Source organism: Sminthopsis crassicaudata, chromosome 4 (assembly GCF_048593235.1).
Source record: "Sminthopsis crassicaudata isolate SCR6 chromosome 4, ASM4859323v1, whole genome shotgun sequence".
Taxonomy (NCBI): Eukaryota; Metazoa; Chordata; class Mammalia; order Dasyuromorphia; family Dasyuridae; genus Sminthopsis; species Sminthopsis crassicaudata.
The window spans coordinates 351997269-352011141 of NC_133620.1; the positions used below are offsets into that span (position 1 = coordinate 351997269).

Sequence of the window (13873 nt, forward strand, 5' to 3'; positions counted from 1 at the left end):
AAAAAACCAAAACCCAAACCTTCCACTATTTGATATATTGTTGTTACTCTTCAGTCATCAAATTTGTCTGACTATGTGACCCTATTTGGAATTTTCTTGGCAAAGATACTAGAGCAGTTTGCCATTTCCCTTTAAATAATAATCTTACACACTTAAAACCTTTTACAATTTGGCTCCAACCTACTCTTTTAGGCTTATTCGATATTATTCCTCTATACATTTTCTGGTCTAGATAGCTAATCAGGATGTTTTTTTACTCACTTTGATGCATCTCCCATCTTTTCCTTTGCAACTCCCAAAAGATACTTCCTTCATTTCTTCCTCATGGAAATCTTTTTTTTTTTTTTCTTTAAAGTTCAATTTCCAAAGGTCTTATATGAGACCTTTCCTAATTTCTTGGCTGTTAGTGACCCCAGTTTTGTTGCATTTATATTGTGTATATTTGGCATAATTGATAGACAAACAATGCTAAACCATCAAGACCAAGGTTCAAGTCTTGCCTTTGATACACATAGGCTTTGTGATCTTGGACAAGTCAATTATTTTCTCAGTAGTCTCAGCAACTTTTTAAGGCTATATAAGTTGAAGAAAAGATGCAGTAGTAAACTTGGTAGTTTTCTACATCAATGAAATCACAAACATAGCCATATTCCTATATTTTGAATATATTTAGATATTTGCATATTTTCTATCTTGATAGAATGTAAACTTTCTGAGGACAAGGCTGTTTTTTATTTCCTCAGTGCTGATAACAGCTATTGCTATGTAGGAGCATAATAAATGCTTATTTATTGGTTTCTACTCCTAAAAATTTAGAACCATTTTATAGTTTTAAAATGCTACTATTTGGAAGGCAGGAAATAAATACATACAGCAAGAGTACATAAATAATTTTTTTAAAAAATCATAGACATTTTTGCTATGCCAGAAGGGGAAAAAAGTTTATTATTAGTCTCTAGGAAGACACAAAAGACTGTAAATGGAACCCCCAAAATGTCCCAAATAAAGAATCATATATATCAGTCTAATAGAGCTGAATATCCTTGGAAGGACAAAGTGATATTCACCTCTCCATTTTCCAGACTACCAATGGGGGCTTCACAATTCCCTTTGCATTGATGCTGAAAATGGTTCTGCCACATCTGGCCCCCATCCCAACATCTGGTATAATTGGTGGCTACTGAAGCAGGTCAAACTAGGATAGGCATCTTGTAGATATTGTCAGGTTCTGGGCAGAGATAGCCACCGCTCAGCAGCATGGGGGGGCACAAGGCTCACAGGGGCAAGGGCAACGCTGGATGTGTGTGGTCAGGTCCAGGTTCTCCAGGCATGGTTTGGGCTGGTCACAATTGAGCAGGAAGCATGAGGGCACACAGGGCTGAGGGATGTGGCAGGGAGGTGGGCAGCAGTCACAGCAGGTGGGCTCCAGCAGCCAAGTGGTATGTGGGCAGGTGCTAGGGAGGCAGACTCCACATCGGCAGCACTTGTCGGAAGAGCAGATGGTGGTGGCGGGTCCAGTGGGGACACTGCAGCAGCAGTCGTGGTAGCAAGACATGATGTTGGGAGTTTGTTTTCCTGCTTAGTAGGAAAGGAAAATGAGTATTTTTTGATGGTTTGAATGTCTGCTGTCTTTGTGGGGCTCTTATATATCCTCCCCAGCAAGGATTGGACCAATCCCAAGGCTTCTTTCCTTATTTTTGTTTTGTTTTGTTTTTTTTTCCTGGATCTATTATTTTGATTTGACATTTACATGCCAACAAAGAGTCTTTATTCTTGATAATTACATTTTATTGGAGTTCATTACTAAGTCTTAACTGATTCCTCTTTGCATTTGTCACTGGGAATCAAGGTTTACGAGATACATCAAAGAATTTGTCATTAGAGCAATTTACACAACCATCCTCACGAGAAACATTGCAAATGACACATGCATAGGGCATCTCAAACCTTCCCTAAAGTGCTATTTGTATTTTTTTTTTCTCTTAACACTGGCTATTGAGTGATGGGGGAATGAATTTGTCCTGTTTTCATAGAATTTTCTTTTAAAAATTATCATTCTGAAATCAACAAACCTCAACAAACTTTTCCTGTTTTCTTAAGAGCAGGAATGATTCTTGGTGACTTTCTTTACTTATGGAAAAAAGCTTGATTATGGAAATCTCTTCTATCTAGATTGGATCTGTCCAATTGCTGCCCTCCAATGTATACACTAATGAAGAATATTAAAAGGAAAATTGGACTATATCAAAGGAGATGATGAAAATAAGAGCAGTTTTTTTTATTGTGTGTATCTTGGGGTGAGGGTTGTAGAAATTGGGGCAAAATAAGAATTTTAGGTCATGTTTATATATAGTCAATTCACAGAATCTGTGAGACCTTAGAGCTGTGCCTCTGCAGCTTCTTGACAAAGAGGAAATGTCTAAAGACTCAGTGTGTCCAAATAACAGCACAAATAAAGAACAAAATTAAATGAATGAAAATCTATGAAGCAACTCACCTCTCCAAAGACTCCATCTGTATTTAGGAAGTACTCACCATAGAGCCTTATACATAGTAAGGATTGGATAAATGTTTAGTGAATTAGATTTAATGAAGATGAATAGATAATGCCTAAATAAATAAGTCAAGTTCAGAAAGAAGTCAGATGTGTGCCTTGTTTTGAACAGTTTTTTTGAATAATGTGTTAATCTATAAAATACCTACTGTATGACAGGCACTGTGCTAATTATTGGAGATGCGAAGGCCAAAAAATAAATATGAAACTGTCCCTATCCTTAAGGAGCTTTGGTTTTGACCTATGATAACAGTAAGGGATAGCATGGACACAGATAAGTCAATATGATATAAATTCATATAAATATACAAAATAATTTCAGTAGTGGAGAAAACATGAACAGCTTGGGGATGAGTGGGAATCATGTGAAAGATGTGGCTTTTAAACTGATTTATGAACAGCTAATTAGGAATTCATAACTATGTTTCATGATATATACAAAGACTTGGAATTTTTCATTGCATTGTATACTAGAGCACTTCCCTCTTTCATATGTCTAAGTTTCTCTGCAATGCAACAAATGTATTTATCAGCATCTACTGTGCTGGCAATGTAGTTAGGTGGTCAAATCAATTTAAGTTCAACTGTTTCCCCATGCTGTTTTGAAGGAAAGCTTTAGCAATTAGATATGCTGACACCATAATGTCATGGCAGAAATAACATTATTTTCTTTTTGTAAAATGGCACATTATATTAAAGACAACTATGTCATGATAATGCAACTGTCCACATTTAAAATGTAGAGGAATTATGCTTATTATCACATGCTGTAGGCTTTAAGGCACAAACATAAAAAGGCAAATATATAATCATGGCTTTATATATCCCTATCAGTTTTCATTTAATTCCCTGGGAATGTTTTATAAATAATAATTAATTTTCACCATGATTGTTCTTTCGTGGAGTTGAGTATAACTTTTCTTATTTTATAAGACTGGGACCTCAAGAGGTTAAAAAAAAACCTTGCCTGGGGAGACCTAGTGATTCATAGGTTAAAAGCTAAGAATAGGATTCACAAGACCAAACTTCCCTCTGTTGTGGTCTGAAAGGCAAGCAAAAAGTCTGCATCACTGATGGGAAGCATGATTTATACATTTTTATAAATAAACAAACAAAAATCCTTCCACACTTTCTGCTTTCTCCTTCAATCCCATGTTTATTTGTATGACAGATCAATTTTGGACAAAGGGGTAAATTTTGGGCTTTGTCCAAAGGTTAGGTGACCTTAACCATCATTTTGGCCTTGTACAGTGATCATTAATTCTCTCATTCTATGGCCCTTGAAGTTCCAGAGATAATTGTGGCTTGGAAAGACACAGACAATTCCCAGGTATAGGAAGCAAAAATAAGAAGCTGACACCATTGCTAACAGTGGTGTTATCCTAATTTATGCACAAACACCATGCTGGCTCCCAAGTAGATATACCATTAAGGTGGATGAAATAAAGAATATATCACATGGACTTGGCTCTTTTCAATAATGTCATGATTCACGGCAATTCCAATACAGTTGAAGGAAATTCCAATAGACTCGGGATGGAAAATGCCATCCGCATTCAGAAAGAGAACTATGAAAACTGAATGTGGATTGAAGTATAATTTTTTTCCTTGCTTATTTTTAAAATCTCATAGCTTTTTCCTTTTTGATCCGAATTTTCTTGCACAACGTGACAAATAGAGAAATATCTTTTAAAGAATCACACATATTTAACCTATATCAGATTGCTTTCTGCCATGAGGAGAGGAAAGAAGGGAGGAAGGAAGAAAAATTTTAAACAAAAAATTTTACAGAAATGAATTTTGAAAACTAATTTACATATATTTGGAAAAATAAAATGCTATTGGTTGGTTTAAAATATATCACATCAGGTGATACATAGTGGGTATTTAGTAAATTCTTATTTCCTTTCTTTTCCAAGAGAAACAATTTTTATGCTTCTTGCATCATAGTGCCAGAAGGAAATTTGAAGGTCATAAGTCCTTCATCATAGATTCACATCTAGTTTAACTTTCTCTTATTATAGATGAGGAAACTGAGGCCCATGGAACTAAAGTTCTTTGCTCAAAATCATAGATAAGAAATGGCAAAGACAAAATTTGAACCAAGGGTCTCTGGCTACAGATCCATCATTTTTTTCCATAGCACCAATGACATCTAGTCCAATGCTCCTATTTTTCATGAAAAGAACTTAAGTGTGATGGTTTGCCCAAGATCACCCAGAAAGCAGAGCCAGTATTTGAACTCAGGCCCATCAAATTCAAACTCAGTGTCTTTGCTATAGTACTTTGCTGTCATTGATTGGCTTTTGGTAGATGGCACTCAACTTGAAGGAAATTAGGTGGCATAGTGGATTGAACACTGGAGTTGGAAAAAAGAAGACTCATTTTCATGAGTTCCAATCATATCTCAGACATTTACTATCTGGGTAAGCCAGGTCAAATCACTTAATCCTGTTTGCATCTGTCTCCTCATCTGTAAAGTGATCTGGAGAAGAAAATGGCAAACTACTCCATTATCTTTGTCAAGAAAACCTCAAATGGGATCACAAAGAATCAGATATGACTGAAATAGCTCAACAATAAGAACAATCCAACTTGAAGATGACATAGAACATAATTATTTGTGATCAGTCCTGGACATGCTTTCACAGCATCTCCATAGCTTTTCGTTTCTGTTTTATGTTGATTCATTATCAATTTAGTTCTAATGTCTTCTGGTTATGACTTTGTCCATGGCCTAAGACTTAGTTGAGTGGAATGTGCATGTAACATTGTCAGGGGAGGGCCTTTAGGCAGACCCACTTGGTAGCTGAAGCAAGTGTATGAGATAGTATGAGAGATGGAGAAAATTTTTTATGATGAAATGACACTGTTCTAGCAGTCAGAGTTTCATCTTCCATCTAACCCGCCTCTTGGGAGCCACTGGAGTTCTCTATGTTGTAGAGTAAAGTCCTTTCTCCTGAGTTGGGGTTCAAGGACAATAGTTCATCACAATTCTGTTGGATCACATGGTATCCCCAGAGACAGACCTTTTTTAGTTCTTTTTGTATATGCCCAATTGAGTTTTTAAATGAATTATTTTGCTCTATTGAATTTTTTTCCATTTCCCTAATTTTTTTAGAGAGTTATTTTCTTTTTCCAATTCAGAAATCCTACTTTCCTGTGATTTTTTAACCTTTTCTAATTCACAGATTTTGTTTCCCTGCATCTCCTGTGAATTCTTTACTTTTTCCAACTCAAATTTCAGAATGTTGTTATTCTCTATTACAGCTTCTCTTTCCTTTTCCCATTTTTCTTCAAACTCTCTTAACTTTTTAATAGTCTCTTCTAGGAGAGAGTTATGTGATGGGGGAAAGGTATCATTCCCCTTTAGAGTGTTATCTACTGACTTTCTGCTGTTAACTTCCTTGGGGTTGGATACCCGCTCTTTCTCTGTGTAGAAGGAATCAATCATTCTCTTCAGCTTTTTACTCATTGTTAAAAAATCTTTGGGGGTCTGCCCTTAGGGTAAGAAGTTTATTTACTTATTTACCAGCTTCCTCCCAGACTGGATGGATGCAGCAGCTCCTGTGCCTGAGCTAAGAGAGAGCTTTGGGAGAGAGTTTCCCTCCCCCTCCCCGGAAATGCCTCAGAAATGATACGGCTGAGCTGTGAGGGTTGCCCAGTGAAGGACCCCACTGTGTGTCCTAGTGACTTCCTTGAGGTTTAAGACTGAACAGTAAAAGCGACACAAAGCCCAGCCAATACGTCCCATGGGGCATGGATATCAGCAGCTGATGTGAAAAGCCCCTGCGCTCAGACTGGAAGTGTCTGCCCAGAAACCGTGGTCCCTACTTCAAAGGTTCTGCTTCTCTGGGAATTCCACTGGGCTGGTAAAGTTCCACAGCCTCAGGCTAAGCCTGGCACTATGTGGATTAGATGTTGCCTCAGGCTGTGTCCCTGCTGTTCAAGCCACAGACCTTTTTTTGGACTTCCTGTGGTTTAATTAAGATTTGTTCAGTAGTTTTTTAGTAATGTCTGACTCTTTGGAACTCCATTTGAAATGTTTTTGACAAAGATGCTAGAATGGTTTGCCATTTCCTAATCCAGTTCATTTTACAGATGAGGAAACTGAGGCAAATAGGTTTAAGTGTCTAAAGTCACATAGCTAGTGAGTCTCAAATTTGAATGCAGGTCTTCCTGACTCTAAGTTTGGCCCTCTGTCCACTGTTTGTTTATTTTAGTAGTCCCAAAGTCTTAGTAGATGCTTAATGAATATTGGCTGATAAATTATTTTAACCTATGCCACTCTGGTAATGGGAACCTATCTTGATTCCAATTCTTCTTTATAAAAAAACACAGAAAATTCTGAAATAAATACTTGAGAAATCAAGTTTATTTGGAAATTCATAAGGAAACCCTAGCCTTGACAAAAGTATTCAGGACAGGAAAGGCAACTTAAGGAACAAATTGACAAAAAAAAAAAAAAAAAAGCATAGTCTGAAGTCTCAAGAATTCCAATATTTTGGATACAACTAGCCAATGAAATAGCTTATCATTCATATTCCTCTAAATTGCCAAAAGAGACAATTTGTTTTCCTTTCCATCAATGATAAAAGTGTTCTTTGCCATATCTGCCCCCCATCCTAATATCTGGTGATATTTGTTGAGGCTATTGAAGCAGATCAAAATAGGATAGATATCACATAGCTCTTGTTAGGCTGGGCAGAGATAGCCACCGCTCAGCAGCATGGGGGGGCACAAGGCTCACAGGGGCAAGGGCAACGCTGGATGTGTGTGGTCAGGTCCAGGTTCTCCAGGCATGGTTTGGGCTGGTCACAATTGAGCAGGAAGCATGAGGGCACACAGGGTTGAGGGATGTGGCAGGGAGGTGGGCAGCAGTCACAGCAGGTGGGCTCCAGCAGCCAAGTGGTATGTGGGCAGGTGCTAGGGAGGCAGACTCCACATCGGCAGCACTTGTCGGAAGAGCAGATGGTGGTGGCGGGTCCAGTGGGGACACTGCAGCAGCAGTCGTGGTAGCAAGACATGATGTTGGGAGTTTGTTTTCCTGCTTAGTAGGAAAGGAAGATGAGTATTTTTTGATGATTTGAATGTCTTCTCTCTTATATACTCTTCCCCCAGTGGGTGTTGGCCCAGGACAAAGATTTCCTGCCCAATTTTCTGTCTATGTCACCTCCTTTCCATGAGTGTTTGGTATTTAGTTTGGTATTTAGTTATCCATGAAGATTTCTGAGTCCTATTAGGTTAATCATATTTACTTTGCAATAGTCAAATTCATTGTCCAGGAAATTTTCCTATAGAGTTCATCTTCAAAGGGACTTGTCATCATAGTCCTCATCACCAATGATTGGTCACTGGTTAAGGTTACAAATCAGCAAAATCTATGACATCAAATAATTTCTTTGTGTCTTTTCCTCTTGGTTCTAAATATGATCTGTGTCTGATGAGACCATAACCTTCAATAAAATTAAAGATCTGAGATGAATCATTCTCATGTGTTGCTTTTCCTTACTGAGAGATGTAACAACATCAGCAACAATAGTAGCTAGTGCTTATGAAGCACTTTAAAATTTTCAAAGTGAGTTATATGTATTTTCTCATCTCAATGCATCAAGGATGGGAAGAAGTTTCTAGAATCTTGCCTTTTAAAAATATATTCTTCCCTATTCTAGTAGACATATCTGACAACTGAATAAATTTCCTATAAATTAGGTTAAAGTTGATTGCTTTGGGAATCTCACCATTTGAGCTCTTCAAAAGGAAATGAGATACTGAGTCATAGTCTGACTCTATAACTACCCTCATTTCTGTTAGTTGAATTTTTAAATGATTTTGTTTGAAACCAGTTTTCCACGTCATTTCCCATCCACAACTACCAAACTGTCCCATCTGTACTCCCTCCACTATCCCCTTCAGACTACCACCACTAGATACCCTGCAACCACTCTGGGTTTCCATAGATGAGCTTTCACCTAATTTTACCTGGAATTAGAGTTCTTATATTCTGATCACTTTTTCCAAACATCTTTTCCAACTCCACCTTTATGTATTTTCTCTCTCCTACTAAAATGTACTGGGCAGTTAGGTGGTGCAGTGGATAGCATACTGGGTCTGGAATCATAAAGACTCATTTTACTTTGTTTAAATCTAACCTCAGACACTTACTAGTTATGTGACTCTGAGCAAGTCATTTAGCCCTGTTTGCCTCAGTTTCCTCATCTGTAAAATAGGCCAGAGAAGGAAATGGCATAGACATAACTTCCAAAAGGATTATAAAAACATGGACATGAGTGAAAAATGGCTGAGCAACAACAATAACAACAACAACAACAAAAATAACCCTGGAATGTAAACTTTTGAGGGCAGAGACAGTCTTGCTTCTTTTATTTGTATCACAATATTGGACATAACTACCCCTTACTATGCTGCTCCTTCTTTGTTCCTCTCTATCACTTTGTCTTTGTGTCTCTTTTTTCTTTTCTTTCTCCCGTAATGAATGATTACTTGTTGAGTATATTGCCAAAGGAGGTCTTTGCTCCCTACTGGCATGGGCTGATAAAATTTAAAAAAATGTCCCCCAAAAATCTTATGGGGACTGACCGGTTTTCTGCTCTTAAACTTTCTCTAGAACACAGTGAAGAGAATAGTTTTGATTTAGAGATAGAAGAAGCTTGAGAAGTCATCTAATCAAACCTTTCATTTCACAGATATAGAAATGAAGTGACTTGTCTAAGGTCACACAAAGAATAACTTACAGAGTCAAAGTTTGAAGCCACTCTAAATAAAATGCCCTTAATTTTTAAAAATCTGTTTTATTTAAAGTTTTGAGTTCCAAATTCTAGTCATCCATCCATCTCTCCCCTCTCTCCTTGATAAGTAAGCAATCAGATATAGATTATACATGTACAATTATGTAAAAATTTTCTGTATTGGTCATCTTGTACAAGAAGACTATAATAAAAGCAAAAAAGAGAAACAAAGTGAAAAATATCATGCTTCAATATGTTGAAAATAAATATTAGTTCTTTCTTTGGAGGTAGATAGTAAGGTTCATCATTAATCCTTTGGAGTTATTTCAAATTTCATTTGGAGCATATGTGTTTATTTTTAAATTTTATTATTTTATTAAAGCTTTTTATTTACAAAACAAATGCATGGGTAATTTTTCAAAACTGAACCTTGGAAAACCTTGTGTTTCAGATTTTCCCCTTCTTCCCCCTACCCCTTTCTCTAGATGGTAGGTAATCCAATACATGTTAAATATGTTGAAATATATTTTAAATCCAATATACATATACATATTTATGCAGTTATCTTGCTGCACAAGAAAAATCAGATCAAGAAGGGAAAAAGACTGAGAAAGAAAACAAAATGCAAGCAAACAACAACAGAAAAAGTGAAAATACTATGTCGTGGTCCACAATCAGTTCCCTCAGTCCTCTCTCTGGGTATAGATGGGTCTCTCAATCACAAGGTCATTGAAAATTATTTGAATCATCTCATTGTTGGAAAGAGCCATATCCATCAGAATTGATCATTGTATAATCTTGCTCTTGCCATATACAATGATCTCCTCGTTCTGCTCATTTCACTTAGCATCAATTCATGTACGTCTCCCCAGGCCTTTCTAAAATCATCCTGCTGATCTGTTCTTATGGAACAATAATGTTCCATAACATTCATAACATTATTCAGCCATTCTCCAACTGATGGGCATCCACTCATTTTCCAGTTTCTGGACACTACAAAAAGGGCTGCCATAAACATTTTTGCACATAGGGGTCCCTTTCCCTCCTTTAAGATCTCTTTTGGATATAAGCCCAGTAGAAACTGCAGGATCAAGGGGTATGCACAGTTTTATAGCTTTTTGAACATAGTTCCAAATTGCTCTCCAGAATGGTTGGTTGCATTCACAATTCCACCAGCAATGTATTTGTGTCCCAGTATTCCCACATCCCCTCCAACATTCATCATTCTCTTTTCCTGTCATCTTAGCCAATCTGAGAGGTATGTAGTGGTATCTCAGAGCTGTCTCAATTTACATTTCTCTGATCAATAGTGATTTAGAGGTACATATATGTTTAATATTGGTATGACTTCATTTTTATAGTATCTTTCAGAAGGATGTAGTTTCCTTCTTTAGCTTTTAATTAGATCTATTTTTTGCTTATGCTTTTTCTGAGATCAGTATTACTATTCCTGCTTTCTTTGATTCTGCTGAGGCATAATGTATTCTGCTCTATCCTCTTAACTTTACCCTGCGTATAAGTAACTTTTGTCCATTACAACTTACTTTTGACAACACTTTTCAAGCTTTTAACAGTGGTGATACTTTAAAAATATATACAGTTTACATAAAAGGAGAAAGACCTTCATTTACTGTGGTTTATTGGAGAGAAAGTGTTACTGGATTTCACTGAATGACTGCATGGTATTTTTTTCAGTCTTACTCTTTCCCATGGTAACTATTACTTCTTTGAGTTGAGTTTTACTCAGGCACTTATCAGATATGTTACCTTGGTAAAATTGGTTTCACTCCTTGCACTTCAGTTTCTTGATGATTTCTGAGATTCTATGAATATTAGGATAACAAGTCATTTATAAGAAAGCATCTAAAAACACTGGATCAAGGTATAAATGACAAGAATCGTGTTTACTATGACTTAAAACTATGGATTCCAGTTGGTACATGAAAAAGATGTGTCAGTGAGAAGTATTGTAAACTAGGGCATATTCCTCTTTGTGCCTCTACTATCCAGTGTCATTTGATAGTTTCAGGTATGCATCTCCCTTGTAACTATAGATTATAAATTCCTGGAGGATAAATTCATTTCTAAATGTCCTACAGTACTACTGTACACATGGAGATACTTCAATAAATATTGAGTGACTTTTTTGGTTAAAAAATCTATCATTTATATATTGTTTTGAGATTTACAAATATTTTTCCTTATTTGATCCTCACAACACTATGCAGGAGATGCTATAATTATGCCTGTTTTATAGATGGGGAAATTGAAACAGGCAGAAGTTAAATGACTTGCCCAGGATCACTCAGGTACCCTATATCCGGGGTCAGATTTGAATTGAAGTTTTCTGGATTCCAGGGTAGCACTTCATCTACTAAAACACAAGCTGCCTCCCAGATATTCCAAGGGTACTGACTGCTTGGTAGTAGTTTTATGAGAACATAAGGGAAATAAAATAATCTAACTTGATCACATGCAGATAGAAAGAGTGACTAAATTAATTTCAAAGAGATTTAATGTTCTTAACTTTAAAAATATTACCAATAAGCACAAGTAATTTTTATTTTAAGCATAATGTACATTGTTTGGTTGTTAAAGATTTAAATATCCCCATTTATTATTTCTTGAAATTTAAAAATGATTTTCTTTGAAATCAAAATTGAAGATTTATAAATAAAAATGGAAAATGTGTGATTCCCAAAAAATTTCTTAACTTTTTTTTCCTCTTTATTCTTCCCTCCCTTTTCCTTTCTTTTCTCCCCTTCCCTCCTCCTTTGTTGCATAGCAAGTTAGGGACAACCAATAAATAAACTTATTCCTTTGGAATTCCCATGATATCAAAAGAACTAAAAAAAGGGCTCCTAATATTGGTGGACTTATGGGGAAACACAGAAAAGAGATGCACAAGATTCAGTATTGGAGGGAGTGCCCACATTAATGAGATTATACATTCAATGGAATTTTAGATTGTTACAGATAATTCTTTTCCTCTGCCTTCTTTCCTAACAAAAGTACCATACTTTAAACAAAGTATTGGTAGGCAAAACAAGCCAAAAGTTGACAATGTATGGCTCATTCTGCACCTGTAATCCATCACTTCTTTGCCGAGGAGAAGAAAACATATTTCGCTTTTGTGCTCTGGAGTACATGAGACAATGATTTCTTCTTAAAATAATTTAGTTCACAGGGATCATCCTCCCTTTTTTTTCTTTTGAAAAGTTTTATTGATAAGAACAAAATAGCCCTTCCTCTGAGTAATAGAATGTTCTTCAGATTTTAAATGATATAAGTAACTTGGTTGTTGGAGATGGTAGAAAAAAAGTGAACATTAAATGCATAAATGTTGAATTTACAATTTTAAATAATTCTTAATTTTTGAAATAAACATTTTTAGGATTTTCAAATCTGAAGGAATTATGGTGTTGGTTTAAGGTGCAACATTTTTACTGATGTCGTCAGAAAATGTAGTTCTGCTGAGCATATTTATGGAAGTATGATGCCCAGGTTAATAGGCTTTGGATAATTATGGCTTAGAATGATGAGGCAACACATAGTTTGGAAGGCATGGGTGTTTATTTACTTTTTAAATATGGGAGACATTTTTAATTTTTAAATTTATTTTTTCAAGAAAGCATTTATCTTTTCTCCTTTGCACCTCTCCCAGATATCCCCACCCAAAAAAATCTTGTAATAACCATCAATAGTCATATTCTTAGAGATACTTTTCATTTCTCTTTTCAGATATTTTAAAGAATCTTCAGAAAATTTCATAAATGTTAATGTCCAAGTACTGAGCAGTTTTTTTTTTTTGAGGGGATTCAATTATTTGCTAAATTGCCCTCAACAGAAGTCAAGGGATTACAGAGTCATGTTGGCAGACTGATGAATGCCATAGTATTCCTTAAAAAAAGTCTATCTAGCAGCAAGATGGTTCACATTCACAGGGTTGAATGCATGTGGTCACTGAGATGCCACAGAGGTTGGGGGTTGGATGGCAGGAGTTCAACAGCCAGCATGTTGGCACATAAGAATCGGGCACACAGGGGGGCACACAGGAGGAAGGGCAGCAATCACAGCAGACAGGCTGGAGAAGGCTGATCTCATGGGGGCAGGTGCTGGGCAGGCAGACTCCACACCGGCAGCATTTGTCTGAAGAGCAGATGGTGGTGGCTGGACCTGTGGGGACACTGTAGCAGCAGCCCTGGAGACAACTTCCATTACAAGACATAGTATCTTCTTCTTAAGCAGCAAAGGAAAACTATGGCTAGGAAGTAAGATCAGCAAACTTGGACAGGTGCTCCTATGCTGAAGTGGCCTCTGAATCTTTTATATACCTTCCTTACCCTCTGAACTTTTCCTCAAAACTTAAGGATTCTTCCCTGTTGTTGTTTGTTTCTTTTCCCACGTGCATAACTTGTTAGTTTATTTTTTTTTCTGGGAGGCTTAAAAGCATGTTGCTACAAATAGGACTCAATACAATACTGTAAATGAGGCATGAGGTTTAAAAAATGGAATTACTTTACCTGATGGAATTAGCTTAGTGAATTTGGACCTTTTATTTTACTTTTCT

General features: G+C 36.5%; 1 protein-coding gene and 1 long non-coding RNA gene across 2 annotated transcripts in view; one reads left to right on the forward strand and one right to left on the reverse strand.

The window, feature by feature from the left end:
• LOC141539154 (uncharacterized) overlaps window positions 1–13873 on the forward strand; it is a 55485-nt gene that overhangs the window by 27963 nt on the left and 13649 nt on the right. The window lies entirely within an intron of this gene.
• On the reverse strand, window positions 1241–1555 carry LOC141541347 (keratin-associated protein 3-3-like). The gene has a single exon (XM_074265485.1). The coding sequence runs from the start codon at window positions 1553–1555 to the stop codon at window positions 1250–1252; it is 306 nt and encodes a 101-aa protein (XP_074121586.1). The 3' UTR covers window positions 1241–1249.